Source organism: Carassius carassius, chromosome 47 (assembly GCF_963082965.1).
Source record: "Carassius carassius chromosome 47, fCarCar2.1, whole genome shotgun sequence".
NCBI lineage: Eukaryota > Metazoa > Chordata > Actinopteri > Cypriniformes > Cyprinidae > Carassius > Carassius carassius.
The window spans coordinates 9,956,806-9,975,911 of NC_081801.1; the positions used below are offsets into that span (position 1 = coordinate 9,956,806).

The 19,106-nt window shown below is 36.0% G+C and overlaps 1 protein-coding gene across 4 annotated transcripts in view; it reads left to right on the plus strand.

Moving 5' to 3' along the window:
• Nucleotides 1-19,106, plus strand: part of LOC132130689 (poly [ADP-ribose] polymerase tankyrase-1-like) — an 82,692-nt gene that overhangs the window by 38,977 nt on the left and 24,609 nt on the right. For 2 of the 4 annotated variants that reach the window (XM_059542477.1, XM_059542479.1), the window contains 4 exons: nucleotides 13,744-13,764; nucleotides 15,376-15,470; nucleotides 15,677-15,743; nucleotides 17,521-17,707. In XM_059542477.1, coding sequence (XP_059398460.1) covers nucleotides 13,744-13,764; nucleotides 15,376-15,470; nucleotides 15,677-15,743; nucleotides 17,521-17,707 — 370 coding nt within the window. The remainder of the gene's footprint in view (nucleotides 1-13,743; nucleotides 13,765-15,375; nucleotides 15,471-15,676; nucleotides 15,744-17,520; nucleotides 17,708-19,106) is intronic. The other 2 variants (XM_059542480.1, XM_059542478.1) reach the window with 1 other exon arrangement.

Below are 19,106 nucleotides of genomic sequence, written 5' to 3' on the forward strand. Positions count from 1 at the left end.
ACAAATCACTGTCACTTGTGATTACGAGCCAAGACTTTTTATTAAATCATTTTAAAGACATTGCAGGATGGATTAAATTTTTTTATGTCAGGTACCAATCCTCTAATTTCATAGATATTTTAAATACTTTATAGCGTATAAATGTCTGCAGATTTGAATGCAACTTAACATAGGATTCGGGTCTTTTTAATGTATTTTGCATCATTGTAATGCTTAAAAGCACAAACATAATCCTAAAATGTCTTAACTGCAGTTATTTACATGGCTGTATTAGAATATGTTGCATTTACACATTTGTTTGTTTTTTTATAAGTGTTTATGAACAAATCTGATTTGAGATGTTACTTGTTTCTAGTTTCCTTGAATAGAATGCAATTGATGTCCAGACAGTGGACCAGTAAAGTGCCATTCGACTCTTGAACATTTAAATGAACATCAAAATGTCTCAGCACTGCTTACTGCTGTTTATTTTACAACATTTATAACACAACATAAATGTTGTCCTTTTGATCAGAATGTCAGCCATTTCACATTGCGCTATGCATCCTTGTTTTTTTTTTTTTTTTTTAAATAGCCTAGATTGAAATTCATCCCTGAACTTGTTTAACAAGGTCTCTATTCATCTTAAAACAGGTGAGTGGAGTAAAGGCTCACTGAGGATATACCTGAGATTGCCTTTTATCAACCCAAGGGCCCATATCTCGCCTGTCTGTGTTAGCGCCTCTAACAAAGCCTGATGCTAGTCACCTAATTTCAGAGAGTGTTTCTATGTGAGATGCCGTCATTAGTATAGGGATTACAGTATTTAGATGTATCTGATCTGTCCCCTCTCGAATAAATCTCAGTTGATTTAACCCACTCAGAGAATGGGTTTAATAGATTCTGGTTAATGATACATAAGAATAACCACAGTGATGCTTATTCAAACACAAAAAGCTGGCGTATGCATTATGCCTGGGATAATCTTTAGCTCTTTTGGACTTAATGAAAAAATGCTCTTTCTGGGTCCATCTGCTAGGGCTGTGTATTGCCAAGAATCTGTCAATACGATATGCATAATGATACAGGGGCCGGATATAATATGTTGCGATACACGGCAATACTGTAAGCAAGGCGATATATTGGGATATTTCTTATTTTAGGAATAGGATATATTTTTAGGAAAGCTGTAATTAAGAACACACCACCATATGCAAACACTAGCAATAAAAAAAAAAAAAATTTAACCAGAACACAGTGGGATCTGCAATTGCAATAATCGGTCCCTGTAACATTTCAACATTATTGAACCACTTTTTGTGCAGTATGAGTAAGGGGGGGGGGGATGTAAGTGCTTGCAGGATCCTTTAGTTAAATGTATAATACATATAAAATTATTTTTTAAAAAAGACCATATATATTTTTAGACCCTGCTCTAAAGGTTCACAGTTTAAATTTACAATTGTAACATACAACGTCATAACATTTTGATCTGAACGAAAAATTACATCTGCTTAATATCAGTGAAAAATAAAGTGCTTACAGGATTTCTAAAGAAAACAAAACAATTGAAAAACAATAAAATAAATACAGATGTTGAACCTTTCTGAACCTTTCTTGAGATGAAGACTGCCATCTAGCAGTTGGGGTAAAAACTCAAAACGAAACAACTGCCATGAATCTTGTATGATTTTTTTTTTTAAACATCGATATTCCGTTTTTCGATTCAGTATGGCCAAACAAAATATGGCGATACTCACGTGTATCAATATTTTCTTACACCCCTACCATCTACTTTAGTTGACTGTTTTGTTCTCCCAGGCTTTATGGGTGTGTAAAGATCAGTCTAAACTTAAGTCAACAGCAGCTTCTTCCTGAATCTTGGAGATGCCACTCTCCTGCCTTTTGTTGCTTTCTTTGCCTCTGAATGCACCCTTTGGTGCACTTACAACTTCATTAGATATAGAGAGACACCACAGGAAAGAATAGAGCATGTCAGGTTGCAAAGCCTGAATCCTTTGTTTGTTTTAATGTAATCAGAGGATACCTTCTTCTGTAGATCCACCGAGAGATGTTTGTCTATTGTCTGTTTGCCTGGTTTTATTCCTCCCTGCTATACAATGAGAAAGACCTTGCAAGTGTGTTATTTAGAGCTCTGTCCCTTTAATTTCATAGCCAATTTCATCCATCTGATACTCTAGTCTCAACCATGAAAAGTGATTTGACTTACATCAACCGCAAGCACTGTTTAAAGACAGAGCCTTCCTCCACAAAACACCCCTGTCCTATAATGCTGAGCAGATTTCAGCGGGAACCCTGCCAAACCCCCATTTGGTTGAATTATGTATTCTGCGCTCAGACAGAGAAGCACTTCTTTGGTCTTCTGTCCACACATCTCCGTGCCTAACAGTGTGTTGTCGTTATACTCGATGTTCTGTAATAACTGGTGGTGTATCGCTCCAGATTTCTCACGGTTTGGTTTGTATTATGTTTCAGATCAGTAATTACTTCAGATGTTGTGGTTAAGGGTGCCAGATAGGTTAAACTTCATTTCAAATTTCAACGCCCAATGCTAAAATTATTTTCCACATTTATTTTTCATTTATTATACCTTTAGATGCATTAACCCACGTGTTTATATAGTAAAAATAACATCTCCCCTCTTCTTTCTCTCAATATATTTGTCAAATATCGGCATTGGCCGATAATTTTTTCTGCTTGGCCGAACTTTTATTTTGACGGCGCTGAGAGCCGCAGAGCCTGAGTGCACAGAGTGCTCACACTCTCTCTCTTGTTCGTCGTCGTAGTTAACAATTCTGTCTAATACGGATAGAAGTCTGTCTAATAATCAGTTAACAAAGGAATTAATGTATACAGAAAGTATTTCAAGGATTGCTTTTTATATTTGTTTATATATATATTTATACAGTGTGTATACACACACATATATATATACATACATATATACATATATACATATATATATATGCAGGTGTTGTTAGACTTTATTTTTATTTTAACCATGTTATCTCACTAACACAATATTAGGACTCCTTTACTGATATTTGTTGCATTTTCTTCCTGTTACCCACCTTAAATGTTTACAATGAACAATATTTTCTTCACCCCTCGTTTCTGAAAGTGTGGGATGTTTTTGATGAGAACACTGTCCTCACTGCTGCATTTTCATTTTATAGAGCTTTTTACAGTCGCTTCATGTTGCACATTCAATCAAGCAGCTTGGATTAGGTTTTTTTTTTTGCTTTTACTGAGAATAGAAACATGACTCTTGTGTTGTCTGTAAGTGAAAACACCTTATGATGGTGAGGGGGGTCCACCAGGTCCCCTGCAGCATATTATCCAAGCTTACAGTACAAGGTGCTTCATCACAGTTGTCATGGTCATGCATAGTGCTTTGATATTCAGACGGGAGCATGATAATGATCACTGAGCCTTAATTAGCCAAGATATCTCCATTCAGAATGATATCTTCCACTCTACTCTACTGCCAGATACAAGCAACTTCTGTATGGATGGCAATGGTGTGACACACTTTCACCCACTCTCCATTACAAGTGAACCACTTTTCATTTCGTAATTATATGTTTGCCTCAGTGGCCATCACGCTCTGAGCTCTGGATGCTGTAACAGATGGCCTTGGGCCCTCAATTTAATGCTTGCTGTTTTCCCCACACTTCACCTCTCTGGGGATTCTAGATTAGATTATACAGGACACAACATTCATAAAATTATATTGATTTTAGTTGTTGTGTTTTTCCCTTCCTGTGTTCCCTTGCAGAAACCAAGCACATGAAACCATTGTATAGAATAAGGTTTTCACGACAGCAATATTTCAGTAGTTTATACGAATACAAGTGATTTTCTCAAGGTTCTAAATTCAAAGCTACAGCAATGTTCAGTAGCAATTATGAAACTGCACTGCTTTTACATAATTGCTTAAACTGCAATTGTGAAAAAACAACTTTTTATTAATTGAAATATTAATAGCAGTTATTTAAACCAGCTTTCAAATATTTAAACATTGCTTCAAATAAATACAGCTCTGATACACGTTATTTTTACAATTCACAATTCACTTTTTATCATATCTCTTTACATTTTTGCTTCATTTAAATCTATATTTATATTTATAAAATGCATATCAATATCAGATTTTGACATCCGTAGTATAAAGTAGGACTTGTTTTTTAGCAGGCAAGTCTGAAACCGAATCGTAATGTGCTGTGTTTGGTTATTCTTCTACATCTATTAAGTATAACAGCATGAACCTAGAGGCTTTTTCTAACATCTATCCTAATGAGAGGTGATGATGAGGGAGCATGCAAGCCTCTCCACTGGTTCAATCTCATCTCAGCCTTTGCCACGCAGACCAGGATCTCTCTCAGCACCCTGCAAATTACCTCACATTCATCTTTCCCATGTATTACTGTTGTTAGTGTTTTGATGCTGACCAATTTTAGTAGCTTCAAAGTTGTACCAGCAATGATTTATTGACAGCTCGTCCATGGTCTCATGCTTGGAAATTAGAGACCCTGTTTTAATGATCTAAGCGTATGGTCTAAAGTTCCTCAAAATAACAACACGCCAACAATGTGCCTGAACACACCTCTTTTTGAAACCAGCATGCCCATGGGCGCACAAATGGGTGCAAATGCATTTGATATTTAAACAACACGCGGCAGGACGTGAAAATGAGAACTAGCAAAAACACTTGCGGTGCATTTCTCCGGGTGTATGATTGGGCTCTAGGTCTTCCTGTTTTCTTATTTTAAGGGCTGTCTCCTCATGTGCTGTGATTTCTTTTGCCCTGCTACATTTATGCAGCGCTGTGTGCTCGCCATGCTAAACTGAATCAAGATCACGGCAAAATCAATGATTTTTACAAATGTTAAAGCCTGCCTTCATGTCAGTCAGATTTAGTCTAGTCAGCTATCCAGAGGCAATGTCAGTCCGTAGTCATCCTATTAGGAATCATTTAAGAGAGCTGTCATCCTCATTGGTTTAATGCAGTGTTGTATATCCTCTGTAACAGTTTTCCTTATAGTTGCAGTTCTTTTATGTAATACAAACCATATGAAATAAGGCTTACTTTTAAAGTTGTATTCTTTATTTTTTTCTGGGTATTTTTACTACTATCTACTATTACTACTATTTACTACTTCTGTTTGGCATATGGCAGCTATCTGGCAAAATTCTGTGCACTATAACAAATAATATCCCAAGTATTTGCCTTTTTGTAAAATCTTGTTACCCATTTTTAAAGGATTTTTCATATTGGTATTTTCTTTTGCTATTTGTAATGCTCCCTCAGAACTGTACATCATGTAACAGCCTTTTATTCTCTTCTGTCATATTTTCTGGCTGGCCGTGTTGTCTCAGCGTTTCATGGCAGCTGTGACCCTGGAGGAGCTCCTGCTCAGCGAGGCGTTAGCATGTTAAATGTACCCTCCTGAACTGCTTTGTATTCAGGTTGGGCCTCTGCCTGCCTCTCTGTTTCCTGCATGTGAGGAACCAGGCACGTGCTTGGAACTCTCATATGCTCTATCTATCTATCTAATCTATCTATCTATCTATCTATCTATCTATCTATCTATCTATCTATCTATCTATCTATCTATCTATCTATCTATCTATCTATCTATCTATCTATCTATCTATCTATCTATCTATCTATCGTTCTATCGTTCTATCGTTCTATCTATCGTTCTATCTATCGTTCTATCGTTCAATCGTTCTATCGTTCTATCTATCTATCGTTCTATCGTTCTATCTATCTATCGTTCTATCTATCTATCGTTCTATCTATCTATCGTTCTATCTATCGTTCTATCTATCGTTCTATCTATCGTTCTATCGTTCTATCGTTCTATCTATCGTTCTATCTATCTATCGTTCTATCTATCTATCGTTCTATCTATCTATCTATCGTTCTATCTATCTATCGTTCTATCTATCTATCTATCGTTCTATAATTTTATCTGTCAATCTATTGTTCTAGTGTTGCCTGATCTATAATTTTTCAGTTTTTCTTTCTATATCTTTATTTTTTCTTTGTTTTTTTCAAAGCTTTGAAAAATTCAAAGATTGTCCAGTAAAAAACTTGATTCTTGTTAAAAAATGAGTCCTTTGAAAACTTTCTTACATTGAGATCGAATTGCAGTTATTTGCTACAGCAGTTCAAATTCAGATTCATTAACTGAATTGGAATTCAGAAGGCATTCTCAATTCATTTCTAAATGTTACAAAACATTCTAAATGTCACAAACGATTTTGTTAGTTACTTTGCATCGCGAATGAGTCTTGCATGCTGAAGAAAAGCTCCCTGAGATTGTGGAGTCAGTAGCTGACGGATAACTAGATGTGCGATTAAACACTTGGCCTATTGAAACCTGGAGACAGTGTGAGTCCTGCTGATTTGTCCATGACACTCTGAGACTCTCATCGTTAGTCCTGAACCTCTCAGAACAACTCCCCATCAAGATCAGACACCACGCTTTGACCAGGGGCACTGATGAAGTGGTGCGGTTCCCATGGAGCAGCTGCTCTCCACAACCAAAGGCATCATTTGCATCTATTAGAAGTCACACCAGTAACAGGGACAGTGTGGGCTTTCATAAGAAGGGGCTGGTGGTGGGTCAGGCAGGGACACATATAATCTACCAGAAGTTTGTGATGTTATCGACCATCCAGGGTGACTTGAGGGTGCAGAGATGGCTGGTGCATTGTGGCTCCTTGAAAGGGCTCATTTAAGTGAAGAGGGTTAAGTGACTTCGGGCGACAGTAGTTTGGCCTGGGGAGACAGAGAGGGTGTGTCGATGTGTGAAAGGAAGGAGTGCTCTGCCATAGTTGTAGCTGTCTGAACGATAGAAAAAGCAGAGTCATTAGTCTCCTGTCTGGAGAAGAGGTTGTCAGTGAAGGCAGAGACACTGCTCATCATTATACGTTTATGGCCGGACTAAAAGCTGAGCTCCATCTTTGCTGAAAATGCCCTCTTTGCGGAGGCACTTTGTCATGGCAAGGGCACTATGAGTGGACAGGCTCTTCATCAAAATGTGAGAACATTCACACACAGCTGAATGACTTCTCAAATAAAATTGAAAAATCACAACCCCGTGGCACAATCTGAAGTGAATTTTTGCTCTAATTTGTTCAAATTGATTAAGGGCAAATTCCAACAGGTGGCACTTTTGCTGAATTTCCCAAATACTATTAGTTCATAGTCCATCTTAAATGTAGCTTTCACACTTGGTACATTTGCTCAAGAAATCTGAATCTGATTGTCCCTCTTGCTGGTCTGCTTTCACATGTTGTTGTTTATCAGTATGTTTTCGTAATCAACTTGAATACCTCTAAAAGCTATGTATTTGTAGCTGTGATTTGCGTTCACATTAGCCACAAACAAAAGTAGCTCACACTGATTTTCCAAACCCCTTAATTTCAAGTACTACAAAGATGAAATTTACGAAGAGTGAAAGCAGGTTTGAAATTCTGTGAAGCATTTTGTAATTCTCCCTAGAATTCATCTTTGTTCTGAAATGAGGGGCATCTGGAATTCAGTGTAAACCACTTAAGCTTCTGTTTAATGTGAATGCAATCAAGAAGTGAATTGCTAACTGTTGTTATATTGTGCTGAAATACCCAAATATATAATATATGACATACCATATTTCCCATATTTGGGTTGACTTAAAGGGATACTTCACCCATAAAGGAAACTCATGTCATCATTGGAAACACCACATTTTTTAAGTACTTTTTAAAAGTTTTTGTCCATACAAAGTCAACGGGGTCCAAAACATACACACACACACACACACACACACACACACACACACACACAAACACACAGACACACACACACACACACACACACACACGCGTTTGTTTTTGTGAAAAGTAAGGACATCCAATAGGCGTTATGGTTTTTATACTGTACAAACCGTATATTATATGGCCCTACAACAACCCTACACTTAACCCTAGCCCTCAATGGATTTTCAATACATTACAATTAATTTAAATGATGACATGACTTAAATTTTTGGGTGAACTATCCCTTTAAGCAAAACTATCAGGTGACGAAGCTACATGGACTCTGATAGTAGGCAGGATATTTAGTGGAGTTCATGTTCTCACACTTTATACATTTGCTTAAATCACCAGTTAGCTGTTCATGCCTTGCATTGTGTTCATAAAAACCACAAGCCAAAGTGGCTTAAAATCCAGACTCTCAAGCTGAGCTTTATGGCCATTTGTGCTCGGTTCCACCCCACACCTCTAGTATATATGTAATGTCAGTTGGAAAAATGGTCTTGATTAGCTTCATCACCTGCTTACGTTCTTTAACTTGCTTGTGGTCTCCTCTGACCTCTGAGAAATCAGCGTAAAATCAAAACAGAGATGAATGACTTGCCCTCACTCTTTTTCTTGAAGTGGAAAATAATTTATCAGTGCCATGCTAGCTTTAGAGAATGTCTCTGAACACTGATTGAAAGCCATGCGTGTGAGATAGAATAGGAAGCATACTCCAGAGTACGAGATTTTTCACGGCCCGGGTTTGAAGATGATGGAGCTCTCTGAAGTGCAGGACGTTATTAACACAGCACACTGGAGCACATTATCAAGATGCCTTCTACAGGGGCTAAGGGAAAAACAATCACTTACCGTACGCCTACCGCAGATCCCATCAATCATGTCACAGTTGTTCCATGGTGAACAATTGACTTTTTCATTTACTTTCCACGTTTTTACTCTTTCTTGCTGCTGCTTTTTTCTCAAATTAGTTTTGAGCTGGGCTCTGTTGTGTTAAATATACACTAGTCAGTTCCACTTAACCCGTCTGACCTTTTAACCATGACACTAAACTTGTGCAGTAAGCTTGTTTCTTTCCTTCGATGTGCTGTTATCTTCTATTTATCTGATTTTCTTTCCCCAAGTGACCCATACAATTCCACAGCATTTTCTTTTAGAGGAATTGGTAACTGTGAATAAATCGATAGTTCACACGAAAAAAAAAAAAAAAATGTTTTAAACCTGACTGATTTTTTTTTTCTTTGCGTTTTTATATTTAGTGGAAAGTCATTAGAAACCAGTTATTTTGGACACCACTAACTTAAGTTCTTCAAAATATTTTCTTTTACGTTTCACAGAAGAAAGGAAGTCGTAATTGCATTGAGGTTGGTAAATGATGACAGAATTCTTTTGTTGGCATTAAAAAGCCATATTTTATAACCAGATGTCTTTTATGCTAAACAGCACTAGGGTTTGGAATCGTTAGAAATTTTCTGGTTCCACCTAATGGTTCCAGTTCCGGTTCCATTAAAATCATTAAACCCCTATTTAAAAAATATTGGTACAGAAAAATGCACAGTATTCAACTACTCAAATGCTCAATACTGTTTATTACTTAATGTCAACTTAATTTAAAGGTTGGCAATGTCAAAATTCAACATATGTTACAGTATACGGATCTTCATAAGTAAGGTTGGGTATCATTTTTCAGTTCCAATTCTTGTTCCATTTAAATGAATTACTAATGTTTTTTTTTTTACTATTATACCTCCACTGAATGTAGTGTTGCTGGAAGGTAGTAAACTATGTTGAGTAATGTTAGTCCATCAATCAGCATGTGCTTCAAAGTTGATGTTTTTTACACTATCAATTACATTTTGCTTTTCAAGCAGGAATAAGCTGGTCCCTTGAGGGCTAAGACACGTTCATTTACTTAAATTAATGAAATCTAAAATGTATACACACACTCCATAAAGCCCTTATTTTACAAATAATAATGCAATCAGGAGATTGTATGATGAACTGAGTGGTTTCCACATTTTTAAACATTTAAAATGCATGAAAATAAATATTTTCTATCACTTTATCACTCTTGAAATGATCTGTACACTAAATAATGTAACACTCATGCTTACATAACAATAGCAGTCTATTTATTTAGTGGTCTAAATAAATCTAATAAAGCTCTGGGTGTGATTGTGAAACATAGCTGTTTATATAACATTTGCCTTAACGTATTGCATGCTTTAGCTTAAAGATTATGTGCACTGGAGGAGAGTGCTGTGGGAAGAGGCTTGCGAAGGAATTAGCACAGACAGATTTACTTGCACCAATTCTCTGCGCTCTGGATCCAGGGTTCCTCAAGACAGCTCTCTGGCTTTGTGGTTGGTAGGATATAAAAAAAAAACAATGAGCAACAAGTGGAATTAATAATTAAATTAAATTAAATTGAAACCCAATAATACAGTAAAGTGCATTTATTTGAAATTGAATTTTATTGCAACATTATAAATGTCTTTACTGTCACTTTTGATCAATTTATTGTGCCCTTGCTGAAAAAAACTGAATAGTTAAAAAAATCTTTCTGATCTCAGACAAGGTAGTATACATAATAATAATAACTATTATATGTACATTATTCATAAGCTATTATGTAGTGTATGCACAGATGTCTTGATAGTGTTGTCTTCATATTATTATTATTTTTTTTTTTACTTCAGGTGAAGCTTGCTGTCACCTGAAGTGCTATTTTGTTTCCCCCCGTTAGACTAAAAAACGAACAGAGCAGAATGTGTCTGTTGCCATCTTTGATAAGGTATCAAGTTGAGGCAGCCTCTCTGCGCAGGCTGAGATAAAACAAGCAGTGTGCAATGTGTACAGTGGTTGCCTGTGAGAATGTTAATTCAGTAGCAGCTTTTTTTTTGTTTCATTTCCATATTTCTGAAGATTAACAAATATTTTGTCTATCCAAGCGTCTGTTCCTGGCCCTCATTGCAAAATGATGCGCCCCCATAGAAACGTAGGTGGATTGAAAAAACAGAGCAGATGCGTATGTGAAATGCTTGTAGTGTTTCCCATCTGCCTTTATTTGATTTTTTCTATTTGTATCTGCTTTCCAGTAATAGACTCCTGGGAAAACTTGAGCCCTTGATGGCAAATGATTTGAAATAGCATCTCATCAGACATGCTAGCATTAATGCCTTCTGCGTTCTACTGGGACTGTCTTTAATTGGGGGTTAGTGTTGTGATTAGGACGGAGGAATCAGGCATTGTCTCCCTTTAGGATTTGAGCTCCTTTATTAAAGAGCCCAACAGAAGCCCTTATAGGTGTCGACGAGCTGTATTTTTCCCCGTTATGCAGGCCTGGTAGAGAGGGTAGTGTCTTATTGATCCACTCAGCATATAACTGGCATTAGTGTGCTCTGTAGCCCCTTCCTGCTGTTGCTTGCAGCTAGTATGACGCCTCTCTGGACCAGGTGTTTGCTTTTATGGCACAGGAGACGAAAGAGACCCTCTTCTGTACACTCTCATGTGTAAATCTGCAACTGAGGTGCACTAAAGGGTTACTTAGCCAAGCAACACATTGTTTTCAAATGCTCTGTCTGTGCAGATTTCACGCTAGTTATAGCCTGTATAGCAGTCATGGTAACAGCTGTGGAAAAGCACTCACTGTTGGCATGGTTACAGGTCACCATTCCTCCATGGCAAGACAAGGGAAAGACATGGACAAAAGGATATTTCTACTCTGAGGAAAAACAAGGAGTTTTAGTTGTTGTCTGTATTTCTAAATTATATTTCAGGATACGTGATGTCAACTGAGATTAAAGTCTCTTAGCAAGGCTGCATTTATTTGAGTAAAAATACAGTAAAAACTATCACAATTTTAAATAACTGTTTTTTTTACTTTAATATATTTTAAAATGTAATCTATTACTGTGATGGCAAAGCTGGGTTTTCAGCTTTCACATGATCCTTTAGAAATCATTCTATGCTGATTTGGTGCCAAAGAAACATTCCTTATTATTAATAGTGTTAAAAATGGTTTTATATTTTATAAATATATTTTTGTGTAAACCTTTTTTATTTCAAAATCGAAATTTCAATGTTTGTTCATTTATTAGGCTGTATGTGGAGTCATGCATTATTAGTCATTCAAAACCTTCAAGGTTATTTAGTGCTTTAAATAGGATTTTATTTACTTTGGTCATTTTTCTTAAATTGATTAAGACAGGACCAGCAGCACAGATTCCATCTGTGTGAAGCATAGAAGATTATTATTTTTTTTTTTGCTTGTATTTACTCAAAAGTTCACACTGTTCCTTTACTCATCACAAACCGTCATGAAGTGTGTAATGATAAAGTATATTTCATAGACTTGTCTCTATATATGTAAATGGAATAACAAAGTAGTTTCATATATATTTTTTTCATTTAAAAAAAAAATGCAAAAAATAAAAAGAGTGGCTCAGTGTAGAAGCCATCCTATTTCACCTGTCTGCTGTTTCTGCCAGGAACAGAAAGATTTTATGTGACAGAGCCAAATGTACTGAGTGTACTCTGAGTTTCATTATTTGTGAATTCTATTCCCCTAAAACAAAGCAAAACTCATTTTAGCATTCCACCCATTTTAAACAGTGTCAGGATGTTGCGATCTGGAGTATGTAGGGTGTAATATTTCCAGCTGTACATCTTTAGGCAACACATTCATCTTAAATGATTCAATAGGAACAGCTATCGAGTGTGACGGCAATTCTGCTGGTGTGTCGGGCTCATAAAGAATTTGATGGAAGATCTGTGCAAGAAGCAGATTTAATAGCCTATGGTTAAGCTGCCATTATATTTAGTCTTATATATGTGTCTTTACTATTTTCTTTGGGTAGGACTGACACGTTACATATGCACGATTACGGTTGCTTAGAAAATCCTCAAATGAATATTTCCCACAAGGTAAATAACTAGGTGTTCCTCAAGGGTCAGTTCTGGGTCATCTTGTATTTACTGGCACTGTTAAATGTAATGCTCTTTGGGAAGTAGTTAAAATGTTGATATGATGTCAGATTAATTCATTTTAGTCTGAGGATGACCTTGATACTGTAATAGATCTGTGGTGCCAAATGAGATTGAGAATGTAATATTTTGTAAAGTACGAACTGTTTTTGTTCAGATTTGATTCAGTAAGTAATCCCCATTTAAAGGAGACTTTATGGTTGGAGTGTTCATGTTTATCATTATTTAAATGTATGTTATCAGGAAAATACACTTTTTCATTGCAGCTTAAAATGGTTTAGTTTACAGAAGTGTTACTTTGGTTAACACATGGTAAGCATTGAATATTTAATGGTCATCTACTAGGAATAGAAGCACCAGCTAGCATTAATATTAACAAAGTTGGAGTCAAAACGTCTTTTTATATAAAATATTTTCAGTGAAGAAAAATTGCCTTTTTTCCCTGCTGGTTTCTTTCAATGTACAAAGCCTTTTTTTTTTACTGATAATACAAATTCAGTAGACAATTTAAACACACGTCAACACACCACAGTTTTCTGCCACTGGATGAATCATGTAAACCAGCAGCACATGTGCGATTTCTCGTCACAGCTGTCTGAAATGAGTTTTGGTTTAGTGCCACTAAATCAGTACCAACTCTTCTGTCAAGTCAGTCCAAAGTCCCTGGAGAGTAAAAAGAATGATAGACTGCTTGCTGTGTTCGCATATCTTCTTTGTGTTGAAATCATGTCATTTCAGTCTCCGTCACAATGCGGTGCTGCCATTGTGGTGCTGCACTTTGAACACTGAGATGGTACCAATGTCCCAGGTAAAGGTACAGGAAAAAAGACAAGGAGTTGTTGCAGGGGTGTGTCAGAATTACATATTGGTATCATTTTGTCACTATTTGTTTTTGTTTTTGTTCTCTTTTGTTTTACTCCTCATTCTGCCGACATTGTCTATCAGTCGACATCGCAAAAAATGCTGGTAAGTTTTTTGTTTGTTGTGTGTTTTTGTTTTTTAATTTATGTGTATTTATTTTTTCTTAAAATTGTTTGTACATTGTTTTTTTTTCTTTGTCACAGTGTGCACATTTTGGTTCTTTGTTCACACACTGCAGCTTTGTGAATGCAGTGGATTGGGGTGATGGTTTTAAGAGAGTAAAACCTGGTGTGAAAACTCTGCCCTAAAGAGGATGTGTAGTGTACCACCTGCTTGATAAGTCAGCTTAAAAATACCTCCTCTACCACTACAGCTTTCCACCCCTCCACTCACACTTTCACTCGTTTGTTTTTCGTGTCTTTTACAACCTCCAACACCCTGATGTGCATGCCTAGGAAAGCTCGTCAGTTCATATTGTTATCATTATTTTGCAATTGAAGCACACAATTTAGTTTTCCGGTTTCATTTAGAATGATTTTTCATAGTTTTTTCATTTTCAGCTGTATGGTGAATGATTTGTGCTTAACGCAAGAGACTGTGCGGGAACGCATGAAATTTGCGCATTGCACTTTTTACACATCAATACATTGCTGCGATGGTTTTGACCATGTGCCTTGCCGCATTTCATTGGAGAATTTTAAGGGAATTTGATTTTCTTTGTCCCACCTGATCCTCATTTTGTTTGATTGTTTTCGATTGACTTGTCGATTTTCTTTTTTTTGGTGTTTTGTTATTGAATGCAGAATGCATAAATTACTTGATGTCTGTAAGTTAAGTATTTGATTAGCTGCTTATTTGAACTGTTTAATATTTGTGCCATCAGACTTCCTTTTAATTTAATTTTAAATTCTCTTCTCGTTCATTTTTGTTGGCTTGAAACAAATATCAGTCGCTGTCTTTAATCAGCTCTCGTAACAAATACGATCCTCAAACAGTCATTACAATACAGGGGATATGAGTTTTTGCAATGATCACGCTGTGCTGAGGGAGCTGTTTTTATACCCCACTGTGTGCTGCGGTACACAGATATATGATGTTGAATACCTTAATTATTATGTATATCAATTCTTAAACTCTGGATCATTCTCAGTAAAACGGTAAGACTTCCAAATGGTTGGATTGTCAGACAGGTTTACAAGCCACAGAGCTGCAATGAAGTGTGACTTCTTTAAGGCAAAGTTCAGTCACGAGCCTTGATCTTTCTAGAGGAGAGGAAACCCAGTATGTGTTTTTACTCACAAACCAAGTCCTCCCTTGGTCCCTAGGCAGCCCAATTTCAGAAAAAAAGTTTCCTTAATTCTAAAGAAGAAAAGACATAAAGAAGAAAAGGCTGGTTATTGGCACTGTTTTACAGAGGGGTGCTTTGTTGTGGCTTTTTCTGTTTATATAAACATTCAAAAGTTTGAGAGTTTCTGAATGTTCTTAATAAAATTATAAAATTGGTTGGTCACTAGGGCTGCATTTATTTGACAGTATTTCTAATAAAACAGTAATATTGTGAAATATTATTACAATATAAAATAATTGCTTTCAGTAAATGTAATTCATTCCTTTATAAAAGTAACAAATAAAAATCTTACTGACCCAAACCTTTGAGCAATAGTGTATATCTTACAGTTTTGTCATAACTGTGTTTCCTCTTTTTTTTTCTTGTAGTCTACTCCATTGCACCTGGCAGCCGGATACAACCGAGTCAGAATAGTTCAGCTGTTACTGCAACATGGCGCTGATGTTCATGCTAAAGATAAAGGGTAGGTCTGCTTACTTTCCTGTTTTTTTTTTTTTTTCTTTTTTTTTTACATTGAAATAAATATGGTCTCTATGAGCTATTTAAAAAAAAAAATCACTCTGTTAAAAGCTTTTGTTCATTAGCCTTCCTTTGTCCATATAATACTTGAAGGAAAATCATATTTTGGGCATAAGTGATTTTGTTTTTTTTGTTTGTTTTTCCCCCCAGTGGTCTTGTTCCTCTACACAACGCCTGCTCATATGGACACTATGAGGTTACAGAGCTACTGCTAAAGGTAAGGACAAAACCCTGAATGGTTATGCATGTATATTATAGTGTGTGGAAGACAAACAAAACTGTTTCCAGTGAAACAGCTTGTCTTAACCAGGCACAATGTAATAAAGCAACATTTTAATCTGTTTTAGTTCTGTCCTAACCAGTTGCAAGTCATTTGGTCCCAGTGACTTTGGTTTCTGTCTTTTTTTCACACTGGACAGTCCTGTCCACAGTATATTGTCATTTATTAAAAAAAATCCTGCTTCACTTACTATGTATTAAGAAAAATGTTTTTGGAGTCATTGTGGAAAGAATAATTACATAGTTATTGTAGTATTTTTTTATGTACTATTATAGGTGTTATGATTATTTTTGTTTCAGTTTAAACTGAAACGTATTTATTCTCCACTGTGGATGCAAGCATATGTGTGGTTTTAAAACGTATACATGCAAGAATTGTAAATAACAGTACACAAAATAATTATAATAACAATAAACATTTACAGTCATACTAAGCAGTTACAAGGCATTGAAATATTTCTGGGATTAACTAAAGTTACTATATAATTACAAAAATCAACATTATGTACACCTCCTTGTTCCGAGCGGGATTCGAACACATAGCTGTAATGTCATTAGTACCATTGCGATCATGGTACACAAGCATACATTATTGTTGTTAATATCTTCAGTTCGTGACTAACTTCACCCAGCAGCAACAATATGGAAACAAGATGGAAACATTTAAACTTAATTTTAGCTGTGCACACAAAGAGGAAATCAATTTTGTGGAGAAAGCTCTCTTAGCTCCGCACTAAACTTCCAGACGCACTTCATTTTCTTCATTTTCAAAGCCCACCAATGACATTTACTGTCCATTGTCTGTTATCAGAGTCCTTTATAACACCTGGCTTGGGTTACTTTATCTCACAGCCCAATAAGAAAGTGACTAATTCAATGTACGTCCTACATTTCTGCATATACAGTTTCATTCTGCATGTCTTGTCAGAGCGCATTCTGTCTCAATGCAGACACAAGGTCTCACTTGATCCTGCAGTTCCACATAGTATGGCCTTTAAGCCCAGCTTCCTTTACTTACAAAGCTGTTATGTGGAACACTGCTCACGGTGTGCTCTCCCATGCTCACTGTATCAAGAGAGCCCTGCGGAGTGGCCAATCTGTCTCTACAACTATGTTTGGAGTTTGATACACAGCAGAACAGAGTATTCTTGTCCTCAGGAGAACTTATCACAATATCAGTACCTCCCCAGATTATTGTATTATTATCAGTACCTCCTGAAGATTATTATTTTTGATTAAATGTGCTGTGAAGTGATCAGCAAGACAGTTAAGAATCCTCTTATCAGCACAGATCTATTGTGAACACCTGACGTTGCAACTTGCAGCTTAAAAGAAGAAAATAATTTTCCATAGTTAAAGTGGATGGTGACCAGGGCTGTCAAGCTCTAAAAAAAAAGCAGTCAAATTGGTTCATACATCTTGTGTATAAAATTTGAAAGAGTTAAGAAAATCATTTTTAGGGGTACTGTTTACCCCCTGCCTCTGAGTGTAAGTTTATGTGTCAGTCATTTTCTAAAAATGTGTTCAATATCCTTTTCCCTCAGTGCTATTAACTCAGCTTCTAGGGCATGGCGGACTCCCTAACAGATAGAAATTCATAATCTATGCTAAAACTGCTCAAGTGGAACCGCATAATGTTCTCAGTGTATTTAAAAATGAATGTTGGCCGTCAGAGTCCTTTCTGTGTGATTTCACCCCTGAATGTTTTTCTGTAGCATGGGGCGTGTGTTAATGCCATGGACCTCTGGCAGTTCACCCCTTTGCATGAGGCCGCCTCCAAGAATCGTGTGGAGGTGTGTTCCCTGCTGCTGAGTCACGGAGCCGATCCCACGCTGGTCAACTGCCACGGGAAGAGCGCGGTGGACATGGCCCCGACACCAGAACTCAAAGAGAGGCTCACATGTGAGTTTACCTTCTTCCCATTTTTAATTAGACTTCTGGTCAAAAGTTTGGGGTCAGTTAGATTTAAAATATTTTTGAAAGAATATTCTTATATTTGCCAACACTGTAGTCTGTATTTATCATGCAAAGGTTGTCCTCAAAAATCAGGTAGAACCAGTCAAAACCAGTAATACTGTGCAATAATATTAACATTTAAAATAACTGTTTTCAATTTTAATAGATTTCAAAATTGTATTGATTTCTTCAGAAGTTTATTGAATTTTCAGCAGTCATTACTCCACTTAAAGTGTCACATGATCCTTCAGAAATCATTTTAATATAATCATTTCTCATCACAGCTGAAAATATATATTTTTTGCTTAAAGTGTGGATACTGCGATTAGTTATCTTTTGAAAGATTATAAATGTCTTGATTAATTAAATGTGTCCCTACTGAAAGTATCAATTTCATAATTATAAAAAAACGTTATGCAAGCAAAGTAAACAGTGTAGTTATTAACATTTTTTTTTTAATTGTTAATAAAATATAGTTAAGATCAAATATAAATATTAGATCAAATACTCCAAATCCTAAATTAGAAATATTGCCAAGGCAACTAACTCAAATTAAGATTGTTAAAGTACTGAAACTAAACTATCTAAATATATTTATATTGCTAAAGGCTGTTACTAAATATTAGGGCTGGGCAAGGTAAGGTATTATCGCGTGAACACATTAATTGATTAACGCCGATAAATATTATCTCGTGTTTACTCGGTTTTTTTTATTCTTATGAATGTCCATTGCTCACTGGCTCTGAATACACATACAGACAAATCATGGGTTTGTTTTACCCACAATAGCTTGTTTTTATATTTAATTTAATTACATTCATGTTATAAGTTAAGATTTACAATAAGTATTTTAACTGCTACTATGTAAAAGGAATGCTGCTATAAAAAAAGCACTTTATTTGATTCAAGTGTTTGCAAACCAAATGTTATTGCACTTTTTTTCATATAGCAGTACTTTTAAATGAAAAAAATTCACAATATACTACTTTTGATTGCATTATTACTGTATTGTCCTGGGTATAAGACAGTGTTTTTTTCTTGGAAATACATCAGAAAAAAACGCGGCCGTTTTATATTCAGGGTCTAGACTTTGACATGTTAATAATACACCCACAACAATAGGTGTCGGCAAAAATGCATAAACCGAGTGTGCCATGAAATACGTAATGTAATGGGTGTTGTAAAGATCGCAAGTGAAAACAAAAGAAAAAGAAAATGCTTACAGCGGCACGAGTCATAACTGTCATTAGCCTGGTGGAACCAAACTTTTTAAAACATAAGACAGGACCCAGATTTGAAGACTACATAAGATTTCACCTCTACTGTTAATAATTTTGATAGGCTA